General features: G+C 44.8%; 6 protein-coding genes and 1 long non-coding RNA gene across 8 annotated transcripts; 4 read left to right on the top strand and 3 right to left on the bottom strand.

Annotated features, from left to right (window-relative positions):
• Nucleotides 1–3,929: 3,929 nt before the first annotated feature.
• On the bottom strand, nucleotides 3,930–4,568 carry LOC111075797 (collectin-11-like). The gene is made up of 2 exons (XM_022369286.2): nucleotides 4,445–4,568; nucleotides 3,930–4,380 (listed from the first exon to the last, which is right to left on the bottom strand). The coding sequence occupies exons 1-2, from the start codon at nucleotides 4,445–4,447 to the stop codon at nucleotides 4,060–4,062; spliced, it is 324 nt and encodes a 107-aa protein (XP_022224978.2). The 5' UTR covers nucleotides 4,448–4,568; the 3' UTR covers nucleotides 3,930–4,059.
• A 246-nt stretch (nucleotides 4,569–4,814) lies between these two features.
• Nucleotides 4,815–5,415, top strand: LOC111075796 (C-type lectin 37Db-like). The gene is made up of 2 exons (XM_022369285.2): nucleotides 4,815–4,971; nucleotides 5,039–5,415. The coding sequence occupies exons 1-2, from the start codon at nucleotides 4,852–4,854 to the stop codon at nucleotides 5,387–5,389; spliced, it is 471 nt and encodes a 156-aa protein (XP_022224977.1). The 5' UTR covers nucleotides 4,815–4,851; the 3' UTR covers nucleotides 5,390–5,415.
• An 864-nt stretch (nucleotides 5,416–6,279) lies between these two features.
• On the top strand, nucleotides 6,280–8,513 carry LOC111075770 (E3 SUMO-protein ligase ZBED1). The gene is made up of 3 exons (XM_022369246.2): nucleotides 6,280–6,457; nucleotides 6,533–6,931; nucleotides 7,010–8,513. Exons 1-3 carry the CDS (start codon nucleotides 6,321–6,323, stop codon nucleotides 8,511–8,513), a joined length of 2,040 nt encoding a protein of 679 aa, XP_022224938.2. The 5' UTR covers nucleotides 6,280–6,320.
• Nucleotides 8,514–10,235: 1,722 nt separating this feature from the next.
• Nucleotides 10,236–12,296, bottom strand: LOC121404883 (nuclear pore complex protein Nup98-Nup96-like). Its single transcript, XM_041595275.1, has 2 exons — nucleotides 11,310–12,296; nucleotides 10,236–11,237 (listed from the first exon to the last, which is right to left on the bottom strand). The coding sequence occupies exons 1-2, from the start codon at nucleotides 11,863–11,865 to the stop codon at nucleotides 10,867–10,869; spliced, it is 927 nt and encodes a 308-aa protein (XP_041451209.1). The 5' UTR covers nucleotides 11,866–12,296; the 3' UTR covers nucleotides 10,236–10,866.
• On the top strand, nucleotides 10,826–13,335 carry LOC121404884. 2 transcript variants are annotated; one of them, XR_005968259.1, is made up of 3 exons: nucleotides 10,826–11,955; nucleotides 12,447–13,019; nucleotides 13,083–13,335. XR_005968259.1 is itself a non-coding variant. In XM_041595276.1 (2 exons), the coding sequence occupies exons 1-2, from the start codon at nucleotides 12,654–12,656 to the stop codon at nucleotides 13,203–13,205; spliced, it is 489 nt and encodes a 162-aa protein (XP_041451210.1). In that variant the 5' UTR covers nucleotides 12,528–12,653; the 3' UTR covers nucleotides 13,206–13,335. The 2 variants fall into 2 exon arrangements, 1 of the variants encoding a protein (XP_041451210.1); XM_041595276.1 differs by lacking the exon at nucleotides 10,826–11,955 and having other exon boundaries at nucleotides 12,528–13,019.
• A 349-nt stretch (nucleotides 13,336–13,684) lies between these two features.
• LOC121404898 (E3 SUMO-protein ligase ZBED1) lies at nucleotides 13,685–15,924 on the top strand. Its single transcript, XM_041595301.1, has 4 exons — nucleotides 13,685–13,866; nucleotides 13,942–13,999; nucleotides 14,059–14,339; nucleotides 14,418–15,924. The coding sequence occupies exons 1-4, from the start codon at nucleotides 13,730–13,732 to the stop codon at nucleotides 15,922–15,924; spliced, it is 1,983 nt and encodes a 660-aa protein (XP_041451235.1). The 5' UTR covers nucleotides 13,685–13,729.
• A 125-nt stretch (nucleotides 15,925–16,049) lies between these two features.
• On the bottom strand, nucleotides 16,050–17,113 carry LOC111075771. Its single transcript, XR_002607972.2, has 3 exons — nucleotides 17,085–17,113; nucleotides 16,759–17,005; nucleotides 16,050–16,454 (listed from the first exon to the last, which is right to left on the bottom strand). It is a non-coding gene; the product is annotated as an uncharacterized LOC111075771 (long non-coding RNA).
• Nucleotides 17,114–17,260: the final 147 nt, after the last annotated feature.

Genomic DNA, 17,260 nt, shown 5'->3' on the forward strand with positions numbered 1-17,260 from the left:
TTTTGAACTTTGAACTGCGATCCATTGTCGGAAATAATCGTCTCCGGAACGCCGAAAGTGTGAAACAAGTCCTGCTGAAAGTACTTGATGACCACATCAGCCGTTAATCTCTTGACCACCTTCAAAAATAAAAATTCCGAGTAATGGCCCAATACTATGAAGATCTCAATATGCCCACTACGAGAACGAGGGTATGGACCAAGAAAATCAACATATAGTCTTTGAAAACCTTTGAGATTCGGGTGCAACGCCAATCTTAGGCCGTTGCACGGTATTCGGTGTATCGGCCATTTTTCAGACCTCAAAACCACGAATGTACTTTTTGACATCGTTGACTAGCCCTGGCCAATAGTAGTATATCCGGATCCTTTCTAGCGTTTTACGCACGCCTCCATGCGACGCTAGAGGATTTTCGTGAGCCTTCTTCAACACTTCGTCAACCAGCCCCTTTGGAATCCAAAGTTTCCAAGCGAAGGTATCGTGAAGCTGATTGGCAGTAGCGTGATCTGACTTTCGATATGCCAATCCCTCCACAACTTTCAGATCGGGCAGCTTGTCGAAATTTTCCTTCGCCATCTCGACGTACTCCTCAGCTTTAAACTCTGGCGTCTAAGCATTAACCAACACCCCTTGGTTGACCTCTATCGCAGACAACTTTTGGTCATTCACCCTGGACAGTACACCGGGCCGACATGGTTGAATCGCCACTGCGATGCTCAATTTTAAAATTGAAACCCTGTAGGTTTGTTCAATTTTTTTTTTTTTGTTCAATTTCAAATTGTTCAATTTTTTCGAGACAAACGCAATTGGGTATTCAGCGCATTGGTGTTTTTTGGACTAACACTCCCTCAACACCTCTTTTGATAATAACGCACTGGATAAAGAACGGCTATCCGTAATAAGGACTTCGTAGTACTGGCGCAGAGCACATCATCTCCTTCAGTTTCTCGAACGTCGCCTGTCCTTTTGGAGTCTTCACAAATTTCTGTCTTATCGCGCGAGCTTGGCTCTAGAGGTACTTGCCAATATGCGTCTTTCAATTCTAAGATAGAAATATACATGGCCTTTGGAAGCTGACTTAATACTCCATCAATTTGTGGCAACGGACAAGCATTCTTTTTAGTCACCGCTTTGACCTTTCTACTGTCCAGACAAGGGGCGAAGACCAGGCGCTCTCCGATTCCTCGATGACCCCCATCTTGAGCATCCTATCGACCTCAGCGTACAACAACTGCTCTACTGCTGGAGATACAGGAAAATGCCGTTGTTTTACCGGCTTGTTAACTCGTTTTCCTAAGGTCCGATACAGCGAAAGACGGCCATGAACTCCATCAATCTGCTCCCTTGAACCTCTGAAAGTTCATGAGAATCATGTAGGAAGAAGGTAACAGGTCGACCATATTTCTCAATCTTGGCTATACCATCATTAGTATTAGGTGTAACTCTAACCCCTTAGCCACATCCTTCTACTTCACCAGGATTTTGAGACGTGCCAGGACATCTTGTTTGCTGCCATCTGCAGTAAAAGCTGCTGAAGCACTTCTTTTAAAAGGAATCCTACTTCAAATGACCTCTTCAGCCAATTTCCCACCTATTACACTCATAGCTGCTCGTAAATTGTTGCAAATCGATTTCAATTCGATACAAATCGTTGTAAAATCACTTTTCTCGTCATTAACCTGTTGATCAGTGAACTCTTAATTGTCTAGCGTAGCAAAGGGGAGCCTGAGCCAAAAAGGGGTGGCAAAATCGTATTCTGAGTGAGAAATGTGAGCCTCTTAAAATTCTGTTCAAAAATTCTTTGGTAACGGGTCAGTTTATTAAAAAGTGGAAAGCTGCCACTATTACTCCCGTTTTTAAGAAAGGTGCTAAGAATTGTATCTCTAATTATAGACCAATTGCCAAACTCAACAATGTCTCAAAACTTCTTGAGCGAATCATTGCCAAAAAGATCTCTTTCCTCATGAAGTCGTACATAAGCCCAAATCAGCATGCTTTTATGCCGGGTAGATCAACGACCACTAATTTGGTAGCCTTCAGTAATTTTTGCACACATGCCTTTGAAAGGCATTCTCAGGTCGATGTAGTGTACACTGACTTTGCTAAGGCTTTTGACAAAGTCTCCCACTGTGCCTTAGTAGCCAAGCTGCATCGGTTGGGGATTCATTCGAGCATGCTTTGTTGGTTCATGTCGTATCTGGAGCAGCGAGAGTATGTTGTGTTGGTAAACGGAAAGCAGTCGGACCCATATTTGGCTACTTCCGGCCTTCCACAGGGAAGTGCTCTTGGGCCGTTGCTGTTTGCTATTTTCATTAATGACATATGTTTCAGCATTCAATCTTCTGAGCATTTGCTTTATGCTGATGATCTGAAAATCTTCCGTCCTATCAAAACTTTAGGCGACAGTATCCGTCTTCAGCGACACCTGGATGCAGTCGCTCGTTGGTGCACACATAATTCTCTCCCTCTCAACATTAACAAATGTTACTTTGTGTCCTTTAGCAAGTGTGTATTCAATGTTCAGGCCTCATTTTCGCTAGTTGGCCTTCCGCTCTTGAAGCATGCAGAGACACTTGACCTAGGGGTCTTGTTCGATTCAAAATTTTTTTTTATCGAGCATTTGAACTTCATTTTGCCAAGAGCCTATGCTATGTTCGGCTTTGTTACGCGTAATTCATCCCAGTTTAGGGACCCATATACGAGGCTAAGTCTTTATTCATTTCTTGTGCGCTCGCGCCTTGAGTATGCTTCGGTGGTTTGGAACCCCACTGGGGTCGTTCAAATTGCGCGTATCGAGAGATTGCAAAGGAAGATAAGGTTTATCCGTTGGCGAATAAATAAATAAATAAATAAATAAAATTGGATTATTGGCTTAAGAGATTTCAGCATTCAACAATGACTATTTCTTAAGTGAGCAGCAAATGTACTTAATTTTTATGAAACCGATTTCAGCCACGAATCAATTGTCTTTAAATTGTCCAAAAAACGATGGTTATTTCCTTTTATACATTATGATGTTTATTTATTTATTGAAAGCAAATTACTGTCTATAAAACCAAACGTTTCAGTAATTTATCTTGGCAGAACTCCTGAAGCTCCAATTAATTATAAACTATACAATAGGCTGGGCCAAAATTTGACCAAAGAATTTTTTTTTTGTTTTTTCGAAGGGGACACCGCCCAAAACATTTTTAAAATTTTTAGTTTAATGTTTGGGGCTACCACGAAAAGAAAATACACTTTTTTGGTTAAATATACATACATTAAAAAAAATTTAATTCGTTGGTTTTTCTAAATAATATTGAAACGTAGAAACTATTTCATATTGATAATAAGGTGTTTTTAATTTTTTTTTAGTTACTGTTAAAAAATTAACTATTGGTGAAAATCAAGAAATTCAGCTTAGGTTGATATATTTAGTTAACTTGTTCGCAGAAACTTGAGCAGGTTTTTTACTGCCAATAACTGATTAATGACGATATGAATGGTATCAATAAATATACGATAGATTTAATCAAGTACACTACTCGACAAAATTGAACTTTTGATTTAGGCTGTGAACCAAAATGACTTTTTCTGATAGATTTCGGGATTTAAAAATTTTTGTAGTACTCTATTATTTTTTTTATGGTGTCATTTCTTTTAAGAATTTTTAAAATCTGGTATTTTTTTCTTGGTTTTTTTCAGAGGTAGTGTTTCTATTTTTCACATAGCTTTAGTATCTTATATCTTAATTCGTTAAAAATTTTTAAACCCCGAAATCTATAAGAATCTAAAGTTTGGCCCACAGCCTAATTCTAGTGTTGACTATTGTTATCCAACTCATTCAGCAAAAAAATGTTGTTTTAATTTTCTTGCTTACAATTTTTTGTAAAATTCGGTAGCAACCTCTAAAAAAATAAATTAAAAACATGTAAACTACTATTAAATCCAAGGTAACAAAACTAGTGTGTGTCCCGTTTGAATCTCGAAAAAAAAATTTTTGATTCAGCCTACTATACAACTACAGAAACACTTCTATTCCGATCTGACCGAATAAACTCGAAATTCTCAGTCTTCTTATGAATAGCATCGATATGAGTATTCTTTGAAGCAACTCAGGTCATGCATAAACCAATTTCCGCTGCTGACCTTAATTCCCAGGCAGTTTTCCGCACAGTACAAGTCATTGGGTTCAGCGGTGGCCCACTTGAAGTAGGTCTGGATCTTGGAGTTTGCCAGCGAGATCCAGGCCCCGGACTTGATGCCAAAGCCAGAGAACCAAACCGCTTCGTCTGTACCAAAACCCAACTGATTGAGGTATTGCGATACCTCGCTGTCGATGGTAGCCAACTGCTTTCCCAGGTCCATGCAACTTCTGGCCGCATCCCACCAGTTGAACTGAAATTGGAGGACATCATTGCAGTGGAGCAGTACACATCTGGAGCATGGAGTATGGCATCACCATGCCGCGCCCCAACTTAAAGGCGCTGTCTCCCAACTGGACTGTCCTCCGAGCACTTGAGTTCCTGAGCCAGGACGCACTGGAGAGGTAACTGCAGGATTGGTAGCAGAAGAAATACCCTCATAGTGACTGATTACTGATAATGGTCTGTCCATATGCAGCAATGCAGGCGCATTTATATGACTGGTCTTATCACCTATCACCACCCCCGTGGGCACAATTCGGTCCCATCCAACGTAATGAGCATAATGGGAATTGACGACGACAGATAAAGGACCGCCCCTTATTTGAATCAATCGATGACGCGACTCGAGTAAATATTCAGAACAAAGAAAACCCAATGCGAGGCTGCTATATAAATAAAAAAATTACCTGAGTAGAGCATCACTCGATCCACACAGTAAAAGATGAAACTGTTCGCTTCGGTTTTAGCTGCTCTGGCGCTGTCTTGCGTCGAGGGCTTCAACTGCTCACTGCCATTGAGTAGGGTCGGCGAGAAGCATTACTATGTGGAGAGCAAGGAAAAGGTGGTTGTCCGTTACATAGACTCTTTTCTGAAATCTTCTAATCACCATGAATCCCTTCCCTCTCCAGCTCATCTGGTACGATGCCAACGAGCGCTGCGTTCGGTCGGGCCTCCAGCTGGCCACCGTCGACTCCGAGTACAAGTTCAAAGAGCTGACCGACTTCTTGACGAGAATGGGCTATCGTGCCGACTGGATCTGGATTGGTGGCATTGGCCGGCAGGGCAGCTGGCTGCAGTTTGGGCCTGCCCGGCCCCTGCCCTATGCCAAATGGTACACCAGCCAGCCGGACAATCTGAACAGCGAGAACTGCATGAATCTCTACCGCATCGGGGAGCCCTGGTTCATGAACGATTACTCCTGCCGCAGCAAGCTCTCGTACATCTGTGAACTCGACACCACAAGAGTGTATATCAATTGATTTTGAAAAATATACGAGTATTCCAACTAAAAGATTCGTTCGTCCTGTAAGTTAATTCTATACAAATCGTTGTAAAATCACTTTTCCCGTCATTAATCTGTGGTGAATATTTATAGTATTGAAATGGTTATTAATGTCCTGCATGAGTTTTGCAGAGCATTCATAAACGAATTCCCAGAGGATAGTCCACAAACTATCTCACTTCCGAGTTTTTGTGCCTTAGACAATTCTGACTTATCAGATGTTTTGTTCTGTTTTTCCCATTTTCCTGCAGTGAATTCCACTTTTTCGTTTTGAATTTCAAAAAATTAAGTTTGCATTGGAAAATTGTCGAAAAAATACCCCACGGAAACGTGCGAATTAGGAACATCCCAGATGGATGGTGGAATAACTGGTAAATTTTCGGAACGGCAAAACCTTACGGACCATCCCCGAAATGGATGGTGGATGGTGCCTATGGGAATAGGCTATTACGGAACCTTTCGCCAGTGTGAAATGGCTATGAATCGGTGTTTCACATCATTCAAGAAATTCCCACCGTTCCCCCGGGATGGGCTCAGTGTGCAAGAGGGTATTAGTCTTTTTTCCTGGGCAGGTATATTTCGGTATATTTTTAAGGGTGAGGCGGCTTCAAATCCGCGTCTGCGTCAACGATAGAGCCTGTCAAACGATTGATAGTTGAGCCAACGATAGTTTTTATTTATTATTAAAAAACCATTGGCACCTTTTAGGAACTTGTCCATAGTAAAAATTAGATGCCACCTGTTGATTTGTTTGTCTTCGTATCTTAGAGCAGCCAATCCAAAGATATCAGAAGCGCAACAACTGTAGCTCGATACTATCATGATAGTCGCAAAAACCGTCGATAGTAGCGGATAGCAGCAAAAAATCGATAGTGCCCTTGATGGTTTGACACCTCTAGTAAACTACCATGGCTCGTAGTAAAGTTTGGAAATATTATGATAAAATTTCAAACAATACGGCGCAATGCCAGCTCTGCGAAAAGATCATCAAAACTTCCGGCAACACGTCCAACTTGATGAAGCACATGAAGACCCATCCGCAGATGTAAGTGCTGTGCTTCCTTCCATATGATTGTGTCTGCCCAGGGCTGATGAACTGACTTTACTTTATAAATTGCAGAGATCTCAATAATAATGAATCTGTGGTGATGCGTGGCATGTTCAAGCGGGAGTCTCATGTGGTAAAGAGGAAAATCAAAAAGTCGCCGCCTTACGAGGGCCTCCTGTCCTTGTTCCAGGGGAAATATCACAGCGGCAGTGGGCTGGTAATAAAAACTAAAGCGGAGCCAGATAATTTCATAGAGCTGGATGATGCCTCTTGTCAGCCAGTTGAACAGGCTGCCGGGGAGAGCGTTATCTTCTGGACGACTGGTGAAACGGAGTCCGCTGCAGAGACAGTCAGCGCCGAGGACATCATAGAATTTGAGCCCAAGGTGGCAAATGATGCCAGCGCCGAAGCCAGTACTGCTCTATTTGAAATTCCGGATCTACCGCTGGACGACGTAGAGGAAGTTATCACGTAAGCTATCTCATCTCGCTCACCTTAAAGATCATTGGCGAATAGCAGAAATAATAGAATATGAAATTTGGTTTGCAGCAACTTCCACAGCAACCTGGACGCAAGAGTAGCAGGCCAGCGGTCGTTTCTTCAAAACATGGCCTTCTTTGTCTGCCGTGACAGGCATCCTCTGCATATCATTCAGGCCGAGGGATTCAAGCATTTGATAAGTGAGTTGTGCCCTGGCTCTAAACCTCCCAGCGTGGATGAGCTGGGCACTTATATTTACAACCAGCGGCAGCTGCAAGCATCGAAACTGCGCCAACAATTAGCAGGACTATCCACGCTCTCCCTAAGTTGTGCCGTTCACACGAAACCAGAGGAGCGAAGTTACCTGGTGCTGGCGGTTCATTTCTTCGAGGGACTGGAAAAGGTTTCCAGAACGTTGTCGGTACAAAGCTTGCCCGAGCATTTCAGTGCCAGCCAGATTGAGGAGCGGATGGAGCGGGTGTGTCGCCGTTTTGACATAAGCAAAACAAAGATCACCTGCGTGGTCACAAGAGGCTGTCGTCGGCTCGAGGATGCTGTGGCGTCCCTTTTGGGGGATCATCGTCACATGCCCTGCTTTGGAGACCTGCTCAATACTATACTAGAGAAAACTATGCTCCGCAAAGAGATTATTCACTTCTGCGAGAAGGTTCGCCCCTATGTTGCGCACTACCTCGACAGTGGGGCTCTTCTCTGGCAAAGGAAACTGCAACTGGATGTGAAGCAATGCCCCCTGAGCACGTTTGACATGCTCGAGAGATACATAAAGTACGCCCCGCACCTGCTCAAATACGTGCCACTCGAGATTAGCCCGCCCCTGTCCGAAGAAGAGCTGGAACAGTGTCGTGAGCTGCTGGGAGTCCTGAAGCCGCTGGCCAGCTCGATGAGAGAGCTCAGTCGAGCAGGAGAAACGTCATTTCCCGATGCTAGCAAGGCCTTGCCCATAGCATACACCCTCATCAACGAACTGAAGAAGCACCGGAGCTCGGAAAATCAGTTGACTTATGATCTGCGCATGGTTCTGCTCCATCAGCTCGAGGAGTGCTTTGATAGCATGGAGAATAATATTCAGCTGGCTATGGCCACTCTGCTGGATCCGCGCTTTCGCACCATGCCTTTTTGCAGTGAACTGGCGTCCCATTACAAGAAAGATCTTTGCGAGATTTTTCAGACACACGCAAAGCCTCGAGTGGCAGCCACTGCTCAAGAGGATACGGACGAAAACTATGACATCTGGGCGGCGTACAAGACTTTATCGCATGAGAAGGAGAAGCACCGGCAGAGCACAGAGCCCAATGACCAGGACGATGAGATCAGCAGCTATTTTGATGGAAGAATCAGTAGCCTGCAGGAGGAGCCGATGAAACTGTGGGAAAATCTAATGTATTTGCACCCCTTTCTGCATGGTCTGGCCAAGAAGTACCTGCACATTCCGGCCACCGCTGTCCCGCCGGGACTGTTCACGGCCGCGGGAGAACAGTACGCGAAACTGACTGGCGCTTACATGGAAAACACGCTCTTTATGGCAGATGTTCCTTTTAACGAGTGGCAATAGTACAATTTTCATATTGTAGAAAAATACATTTTACTATAGTTTTAAAATAGTACGCGTTTTATTAAAACGGACATTTCTAAGTGCTGCACTACGGTCACACTATTGCATTACACTATTTCTTCGCCTTATCTCCCACCCTCTCTAAATCACACACCTTGCACATTATTAGATATATATATCGGATAAGTTGACTGCTTTCTTCGCCAGGGGGCGCTGGTAATAATTACGTGTCTGCGTAGTTGCCATTTCGCACAACCACAACTATTTGTCCCATATTGTGACGAAAAATTTTCGGCAGAGGTTTTTCTTTTTGACGAGTTAATACGATTTCAATCAATAAAATGAAACGTTAACCCATTGTCGACCAGGGGGGTGTTTAGCGCACAGAAAATACGGCGGACAAATTTTCCGCATGTTCCAGTCCCACCTCAGCGATAGATTGTCCAGGCTGAGTCGAAGCGCCATCTATCGGTTTTCCAAAGAGGCTAAATGATGTAGGACAGTATCGGTGAGAGCGAGATTCCGTTACTGAATAAAAGAAGGAAGAGGATAAGATTAGTTAGGTGTATTGGTAAAGGCAGGCATACATGAAAGGGATTAAATAGGAGTGAAAAAAATCTAAAACGTGGACATAAGAATTGCTGGTCATCCGAAGCAGAGGTACTAATTAATAGCAGAACTAGAATCTAGGCCGAGTGGGGTTAAACCCGATTAGTGGAATTTTCAAAAAGTGAGTGGTGAAAATTCGAATTTAAATAAAATGTAATCCGTGATAAATTTCCCATAGCCTGGCCCGGAAGATTGCCCAGCGCAGCCGGGTCAGTGATTTTACCTGAGGGAGAGAAATTCTGGAGAGGATCGACCGCAGTGGGCCCGACGAGCCAACCTTCGAAATCTAACTGTGAGTCCGTTCCGTGCCTGTTATTTTGTGCCGTGTATGAAGCCGAGATTGTGAGGGGTGCATGCCTAACCAGGTCAAACGAACGATCCGCTTAGAGTGACCAAGGACCGTGCCGCAGACGCAGTGGTACACGTAGTCCGAGCCTGTGGACTCTGCCGGAGCCACCTCTACGATCACCTAAGGATTTGCACTCACGATTACACTCGCATTTACACACTACACGTTCACATTGGCACGCAAAGTTCATTGCACTCACGATCGCCCACCGTATATATATTTCCTTGGGATCACTATTCTCACTCGCAAGCCGCTACGGACACATATGTGCCCGACAGTATTAGTATTGTTCATCGTGTTGCCCATATTATATGTGTTAATTGTTATTTATTATTAATAGTTTAAGTGAACCGTAACGTAAACAAACCCGATTTGTGAAACGCCAAACATTGCCCGACATAGACACAAAACAAACATATGGTAGGATTAACCCTTGTGCGCGGCGCGGGGTCTCACAAGCCCACCGTTTTGGTGAAATATTGTTTGGTCATTTTTGTTGTCGATGGCCTTGTTTATATCTGCCCCTATGACCCTTAACAAGAGCTCTTGGTAGGATAGTCTCGGGAGGGCCAAAAGAAATGTAAATCATTTCCCAATTTAATTCTGCATAAAAACGCCCATTACGCACATAGGTATATTCTCCTAATCCAGTTGGTATTTATTTGAGTGCTGTCGTTAAGTGAGTTGGTATTTTTTTTGTTATTATGTTATTTATTTAAATTATTATTGTTTATTATAGGAAGAAAATTTATAGTTAGGAGATGTATTTGTCGTATTATATTATATATTAAACTAAGGAATATTGAAAGGATGAAGGCCTAAATTAATTTAGAGGGAGGACGCGTGGCGTAAGCCATGGATTAGACCAGCCGCAGCCGTTCCAGCAGAGGGTGGCCAAAATGAACGTTATATTTGACCACAGGTAGGGTGGGCGCGCGAAGTGGAAACACCTAGACTTCACCCCCTTGACAGCCGTCTATTTGTTTGGTTCTTTTTGTTTGTCTTGCAGTCTATTGTAGTTTTTTTTGTCTGAATTGATGTCCCGAGAAGTCGAAATCTCAAACTTTGCTTACATTTGGCGGGCAAGGGGAACTACCCATCCCTGGGGTCGAGAGCTAGCCGGCGTTGCCCCACGAGCCGCAAGCCGAATGTAACACGCAGTGGGTTTTCTTCTTACTATTTGTGGAAAATTTATCTTCTTCTTTTTTGCCTACTTTTTTTTTAGGGCTGCCAGATCGGTTCAAAGCTAATCGGTAATGAAACGGGTAGAAAAATATCATGGTGGCAGCCCGAAACTACGAATTGCACGAGTCTGGCAACGCCACAATACGAAGTCACATTCGTTTTATGTCAAAGAACGAATTCGCGAAGAAGAAGAGCGTGCGCGCGGATGTGTCACTGGCCGCGGAACCTTGTGCCGCATATCATCGGATACACGCTGGGCCGCAACGAATGGAGCGTCATCTTGTTATCGTCCTCGTCCAGGCCGTACTTGGAGAAGTGCTTCACACAAAACACCCAACTGCCGGTCTCTGGGCGATACTCGACGAAGCGCGTATCGTTTGCATAGCAGGCGCAACGCAGATGTCCCTCCCAATTCATTTCGATCAGACGCTGCGCATCCTTCACAACAGGCACAGGCTGGGTCTTGTCCACGGGCCATACCTGCTCGAGGGTGACTTGTGCCTCACGATTCAGGCCTTGGTTGATAGGCGGCCTCTTCTCATCGTCAGGATAAATGATGATCCCCTTGTTACGGAAGTAAACTGCAGAGAGAGAGCGAGAATAGTTCTTGGCGGATGATGCTTGTCTGGCCTGGCTCCTCCCCAATCACTTACCAATCTCATCCAGATTCAGTCCAGCCACGTCCATTTCCATGGCAAAGAACACAGTGCCATAGCCCTCGCGTCCAATGGTGAAATTGGGCACCACACCGGACCCATCCTCGGCCAGGTAGGACTTGAGATCATCCAGCGAGGGTATCGTGTAGTAGCCCACGCGTCGCAACACTATCCCTGTGGGATGTGGCGCATAGTCTGACGCCCCATAGCGCCTCGTTGCTGCCTCAATGGCCAGTCTGGAGCGATTCACTACAGTCTCCTGCGAGAGGGCCGCCTGCTGCTGCTGCTGCGATGCGAAGGTATCCCGCTTGGCAATGGCGCTGGTTTGCGACTTATCCGTATCCTGCCGATGTTGGTCTCTGCTGTCCCTGGAAGAGAAACCGCTGCTGCTGCTACTGCTCGCCGTCTCCGTGGGACTGTCGGACTTTTGGTGGGGACATCCCAAAGCCGCTTGGAGCCTGTGGGGACCGTTGCTGTTCACCGAAGATTTGGGGTTTGGGATATCGGCGGCCTTGTCCTTTTTTTTCTCTCTTGTTTTCCTGTTTTTACTCATTATTACAGCTATTGGTGCGTCGCGTCCACACACACACACACGTATATGCTCAAAATGGGATGCTCCGGCTGTTGCTCCACTTAACTACAGGTAAGTTATTTACTGGTACTATATCGTTACTAACTAAGTTAACGTTACGTAGTTACTGCACGGTGCCTAGTTAGTTTAGGCGTTTAAGCGAGTTTAAGTGAGAGAGTTTAAGCCGATTTGGCGTGCGTTCGCGGACGCACACACACATACACACACGTAACTATGCTCATATGTCGGGCTGCTGCTCCACTTAACTACAGGTTAGGTTACTACTGTTACTAGATAGTTACTAAGTTAACGTTACTTTACGTAGTTGCTGTACGTAGTTAGTTTCAGCATTTAAGCTAGCTTAAGCGCTTTGGCGCGCCGCGTCCACACTCACACAAACACACATATCATAACGGATCTTTCACTAGGGCTGGATCGTTGCCGAAACGATAGTATCGATATAAATTTATAAATTATATTTATATAAATTGGAATTGAGATGTATCTCATGAGATCTGAAAAACACGATGGCTATAACTATAGAAGTCTTTCTTTAACTATAGCTCCTGCTAAGGATTGGTAAGGACATAAACTGGACCTAGACGTACAACAATCGATGGTATTGTGTTCGTATCGATAGCATAGCTAGGGCTGCAAAAACTGCAAAACCGACGCTACGCGACGCTACGAGACGCTACCCGGCTACCGGCTACTAGGACTAGCCACTGACAGGACTTTCCAGGACTACGCACTACACTGCACAGGACAAGATGAATACGAGCAAGGCTGGAGCCAGTGCCACTGCTGCAACCAGCAATGCGTCATCCCAGGACCAGCAACAAGCTGTGGGCCCTTTGCGACCGGCAAAGCCTGGCCGGATGAAGAAACTAGCATATCCGAAGAAACCTGACCAGTACACAAACCGCCGACCCGTTTGTCCCATGTTTTACCTCTTCAAATCATTTAGTCTAGTGGAATTTAACGCCAACGATCTGAAGAACGCGATCCAGTACCTTAAAAGCCCCAGTCACATAGCAGATGTGAAAATCGGCAAGGTCAATTTGGTATCGTGCCTCACATATTTTCGAAATGAAAAGTTTGTAATAATATTAGACGAGTATCATCTTTCCCATATGGTATGTACCCATATATCCCTCAGTTTGGCTGATTTTAATTAATTAATGTATTGATATTTGCAGACTTTTCTACCCGTACCGAAATGGAAGGTACTTGTAATAGCTGCATTCAACTTGCAGGGCACTATGTTCCATTATTTATACGTTCGTGCGGTAAGTTGCCTTGCCTCTGGTCTGCTCTTGTAATACATCAATACGCATAGATTAAACTTGGTTGAACGGCATCAATGACATCACATTTAGTTAACATTTACGTTTTATGCTTTGGCCGTTTTTGTTTGAACCTTAATATGTAAATAATCCAATAAAAAGGACTTCTGAAAACTTGCCAATTTATGTATCTATCGGATCAAATTATTTGTTTAGGGCTGAGATTCCCAGCTAGCTAGTAATATTAAACGGAATATCAAAATCGAGGAATATCAACGCTGAATGTTTTGAAAAAACAATCGATTCTATCGTGATAATTCGGGCTCAAATAATTATTAAAAAACCATTGAAACCTTTTAGGAACTTGTCCATAGTAAACATTAGATGCCACCTGTTGATTTGTTTGTCTTCGTATCTTAGAGCAGCCAATCCAAAGATATCAAAAGCGCAACAACTGTAGCTCGATACTATCATGATAGTCGCAAAAACCGTCGATAGTAGCGGATAGCAGCAAAAAATCGATAGTGCCCTTGATGGTTTGACACCTCTAGTAAACTACCATGGCTCGTAGTAAAGTTTGGAAATATTATGATAAAATTTCAAACAATACGGCGCAATGCCAGCTCTGCGAAAAGATCATCAAAACTTCCGGCAACACGTCCAACTTGATGAAGCACATGAAGACCCATCCGCAGATGTAAGTGCTGTGCTTCCTTCCATATGATTGTGTCTGCCCAGGGCTGATGAACTGACTTTACTTTATAAATTGCAGAGATCTCAATAATAATGAATCTGTGGTGATGCGTGGCATGTTCAAGCGGGAGTCTCATGTGGAAAGAGGAAAATCAAAAAGTCGCCGCCTTACGAGGGCCTCCTGTCCCTGTTCCAGGGGAAATATCACAGCGGCAGTGGGCTGGTAATAAAAACTAAAGCGGAGCCAGATAATTTCATAGAGCTGGATGATGCCTCTTGTCAGCCAGTTGAACAGGCTGCCGGGGAGAGCGTTATCTTCTGGACGACTGGTGAAACGGAGTCCGCTGCAGAGACAGTCAGCGCCGAGGACATCATAGAATTTGAGCCCAAGGTGGCAAATGATGCCAGCGCCGAAGCCAGTACTGCTCTATTTGAAATTCCGGATCTACCGCTGGACGACGTAGAGGAAGTTATCACGTAAGCTATCTCATCTCGCTCACCTTAAAGATCATTGGCGAATAGCAGAAATAATAGAATATGAAATTTGGTTTGCAGCAACTTCCACAGCAACCTGGACGCAAGAGTAGCAGGCCAGCGGTCGTTTCTTCAAAACATGGCCTTCTTTGTCTGCCGTGACAGGCATCCTCTGCATATCATTCAGGCCGAGGGATTCAAGCATTTGATAAGTGAGTTGTGCCCTGGCTCTAAACCTCCCAGCGTGGATGAGCTGGGCACTTATATTTACAACCAGCGGCAGCTGCAAGCATCAAAACTGCGCCAACAATTAGCAGGACTATCCACGCTCTCCCTAAGTTGTGCCGTTCACACGAAACCAGAGGAGCGAAGTTACCTGGTGCTGGCGGTTCATTTCTTCGAGGGACTGGAAAAGGTTTCCAGAACGTTGTCGGTACAAAGCTTGCCCGAGCATTTCAGTGCCAGCCAGATTGAGGAGCGGATGGAGCGGGTGTGTCGCCGTTTTGACATAAGCAAAACAAAGATCACCTGCGTGGTCACAAGAGGCTGTCGTCGGCTCGAGGATGCTGTGGCGTCCCTTTTGGGGGATCATCGTCACATGCCCTGCTTTGGAGACCTGCTCAATACTATACTAGAGAAAACTATGCTCCGCAAAGAGATTATTCACTTCGGCGAGAAGGTTCGCCCCTATGTTGCGCACTACCTCGACAGTGGGGCTCTTCTCTGGCAAAGGAAACTGCAACTGGATGTGAAGCAATGCCCCCTGAGCACGTTTGATATGCTCGAGAGATACATAAAGTACGCCCCGCACCTGCTCAAATACGTGCCACTCGAGATTAGCCCGCCCCTGTCCGAAGAAGAGCTGGAACAGTGTCGTGAGCTGCTGGGAGTCCTGAAGCCGCTGGCCAGCTCGATGAGAGAGCTCAGTCGAGCAGGAGAAACGTCATTTCCCGATGCTAGCAAGGCCTTGCCCATAGCATACACCCTCATCAACGAACTGAAGAAGCACCGGAGCTCGGAAAATCAGTTGACTTATGATCTGCGCATGGTTCTGCTCCATCAGCTCGAGGAGTGCTTTGATAGCATGGAGAATAACATTCAGCTGGCTATGGCCACTCTACTGGATCCGCGCTTTCGCACCATGCCTTTTTTTTACAGTGAACTGGCGTCCCATTACAAGAAAGATCTTTGCGAGATTTTTCAGACACACGCAAAGCCTCGAGTGGCAGCCACTGCTCAAGAGGATACGGACGAAAACTATGACATCTGGGCGGCGTACAAGACTTTATCGCATGAGAAGGAGAAGCACCGGCAGAGCACAGAGCCCAATGACCAGGACGATGAGATCAGCAGCTATTTTGATGGAAGAATCAGTAGCCTGCAGGAGGAGCCGATGAAACTGTGGGAAAATCTAATGTATTTGCACCCCTTTCTGCATGGTCTGGCCAAGAAGTACCTGCACATTCCGGCCACCGCTGTCCCGCCGGGACTGTTCACGGCCGCGGGAGAACAGTACGCGAAACTGACTGGCGCTTACATGGAAAACACGCTCTTTATGGCAGATGTTCCTTTTAACGAGTGGCAATAGTACAATTTTCATATTGTAGAAAAATACATTTTACTATAGTTTTAAAATAGTACGCGTTTTATTAAAACGGACATTTCTAAGTGCTGCACTACGGTCACACTATTGCATTACACTATTTTCTTCGCCTTATCTCCCACCCTCTCTAAATCACACACCTTGCACATTATTAGATATATATATCGGATAAGTTGACTGCTTTCTTCGCCAGGGGGCGCTGGTAATAATTACGTGTCTGCGTAGTTGCCATTTCGCACAACCACAACTATTTGTCCCATATTGTGACGAAAAATTTTCGGCAGAGGTTTTTCTTTTTGACGAGTTAATACGATTTCAATCAATAAAATGAAACGTTAACCCATTGTCGACCAGGGGGGTGTTTAGCGCACAGAAAATACGGCGGACAAATTTTCCGCATGTTCCAGTCCCACCTCAGCGATAGATTGTCCAGGGCTGAGTCGAAGCGCCATCTATCGGTTTTCCAAAGAGGCTAAATGATGTAGGACAGTATCGGTGAGAGCGAGATTCCGTTACTGAATAAAAGAAGGAAGAGGATAAGATTAGTTAGGTGTATTGGTAAAGGCAGGCATACATGAAAGGGATTAAATAGGAGTGAAAAAAATCTAAAACGTGGACATAAGAATTGCTGGTCATCCGAAGCAGAGGTACTAATTAATAGCAGAACTAGAATCTAGGCCGAGTGGGGTTAAACCCGATTAGTGGAATTTTCAAAAAGTGAGTGGTGAAAATTCGAATTTAAATAAAATGTAATCCGTGATAAATTTCCCATAGCCTGGCCCGGAAGATTGCCCAGCGCAGCCGGGTCAGTGATTTTACCTGAGGGAGAGAAATTCTGGAGAGGATCGACCGCAGTGGGCCCGACGAGCCAACCTTCGAAATCTAACTGTGAGTCCGTTCCGTGCCTGTTATTTTGTGCCGTGTATGAAGCCGAGATTTGTGAGGGGTGCATGCCTAACCAGGTCAAACGAACGATCCGCTTAGAGTGACCAAGGACCGTGCCGCAGACGCAGTGGTACACGTAGTCCGAGCCTGTGGACTCTGCCGGAGCCACCTCTACGATCACCTAAGGATTTGCACTCACGATTACACTCGCATTTACACACTACACGTTCACATTGGCACGCAAAGTTCATTGCACTCACGATCGCCCACCGTATATATATTTCCTTGGGATCACTATTCTCACTCGCAAGCCGCTACGGACACATATGTGCCCGACAGTATTAGTATTGTTCATCGTGTTGCCCATATTATATGTGTTAATTGTTATTTATTATTAATAGTTTAAGTGAACCGTAACGTAAACAAACCCGATTTG

The sequence above is a fragment of the Drosophila obscura genome, unplaced genomic scaffold, assembly GCF_018151105.1.
Source record: "Drosophila obscura isolate BZ-5 IFL unplaced genomic scaffold, ASM1815110v1 contig_46, whole genome shotgun sequence".
NCBI lineage: Eukaryota > Metazoa > Arthropoda > Insecta > Diptera > Drosophilidae > Drosophila > Drosophila obscura.

Bases quoted from the DNA above. Each gene is read 5' to 3' on its own strand.
- LOC121404883 (XM_041595275.1), bottom strand. From the start codon at position 11,865: ATGAGTAAAAACAGGAAAACAAGAGAGAAAAAAAAGGACAAGGCCGCC. The intron at 11,238-11,309 runs GTAAGTGATTGG...CTCTCTCTGCAG, and splicing joins ACTGAATCTGGATGAGATTG to TTTACTTCCGTAACAAGGGG.
- LOC121404884 (XM_041595276.1), top strand. From the start codon at position 12,654: ATGAATACGAGCAAGGCTGGAGCCAGTGCCACTGCTGCAACCAGCAAT. The intron at 13,020-13,082 runs GTATGTACCCAT...TGATATTTGCAG, and splicing joins AGTATCATCTTTCCCATATG to ACTTTTCTACCCGTACCGAA.
- LOC111075770 (XM_022369246.2), top strand. From the start codon at position 6,321: ATGGCTCGTAGTAAAGTTTGGAAATATTATGATAAAATTTCAAACAAT. The intron at 6,458-6,532 runs GTAAGTGCTGTG...TATAAATTGCAG, and splicing joins ATGAAGACCCATCCGCAGAT to AGATCTCAATAATAATGAAT. The intron at 6,932-7,009 runs GTAAGCTATCTC...TTTGGTTTGCAG, and splicing joins GACGTAGAGGAAGTTATCAC to CAACTTCCACAGCAACCTGG.
- LOC121404898 (XM_041595301.1), top strand. From the start codon at position 13,730: ATGGCTCGTAGTAAAGTTTGGAAATATTATGATAAAATTTCAAACAAT. The intron at 13,867-13,941 runs GTAAGTGCTGTG...TATAAATTGCAG, and splicing joins ATGAAGACCCATCCGCAGAT to AGATCTCAATAATAATGAAT. The intron at 14,340-14,417 runs GTAAGCTATCTC...TTTGGTTTGCAG, and splicing joins GACGTAGAGGAAGTTATCAC to CAACTTCCACAGCAACCTGG.
- LOC111075796 (XM_022369285.2), top strand. From the start codon at position 4,852: ATGAAACTGTTCGCTTCGGTTTTAGCTGCTCTGGCGCTGTCTTGCGTC. The intron at 4,972-5,038 runs GTGGTTGTCCGT...TTCCCTCTCCAG, and splicing joins ATGTGGAGAGCAAGGAAAAG to CTCATCTGGTACGATGCCAA.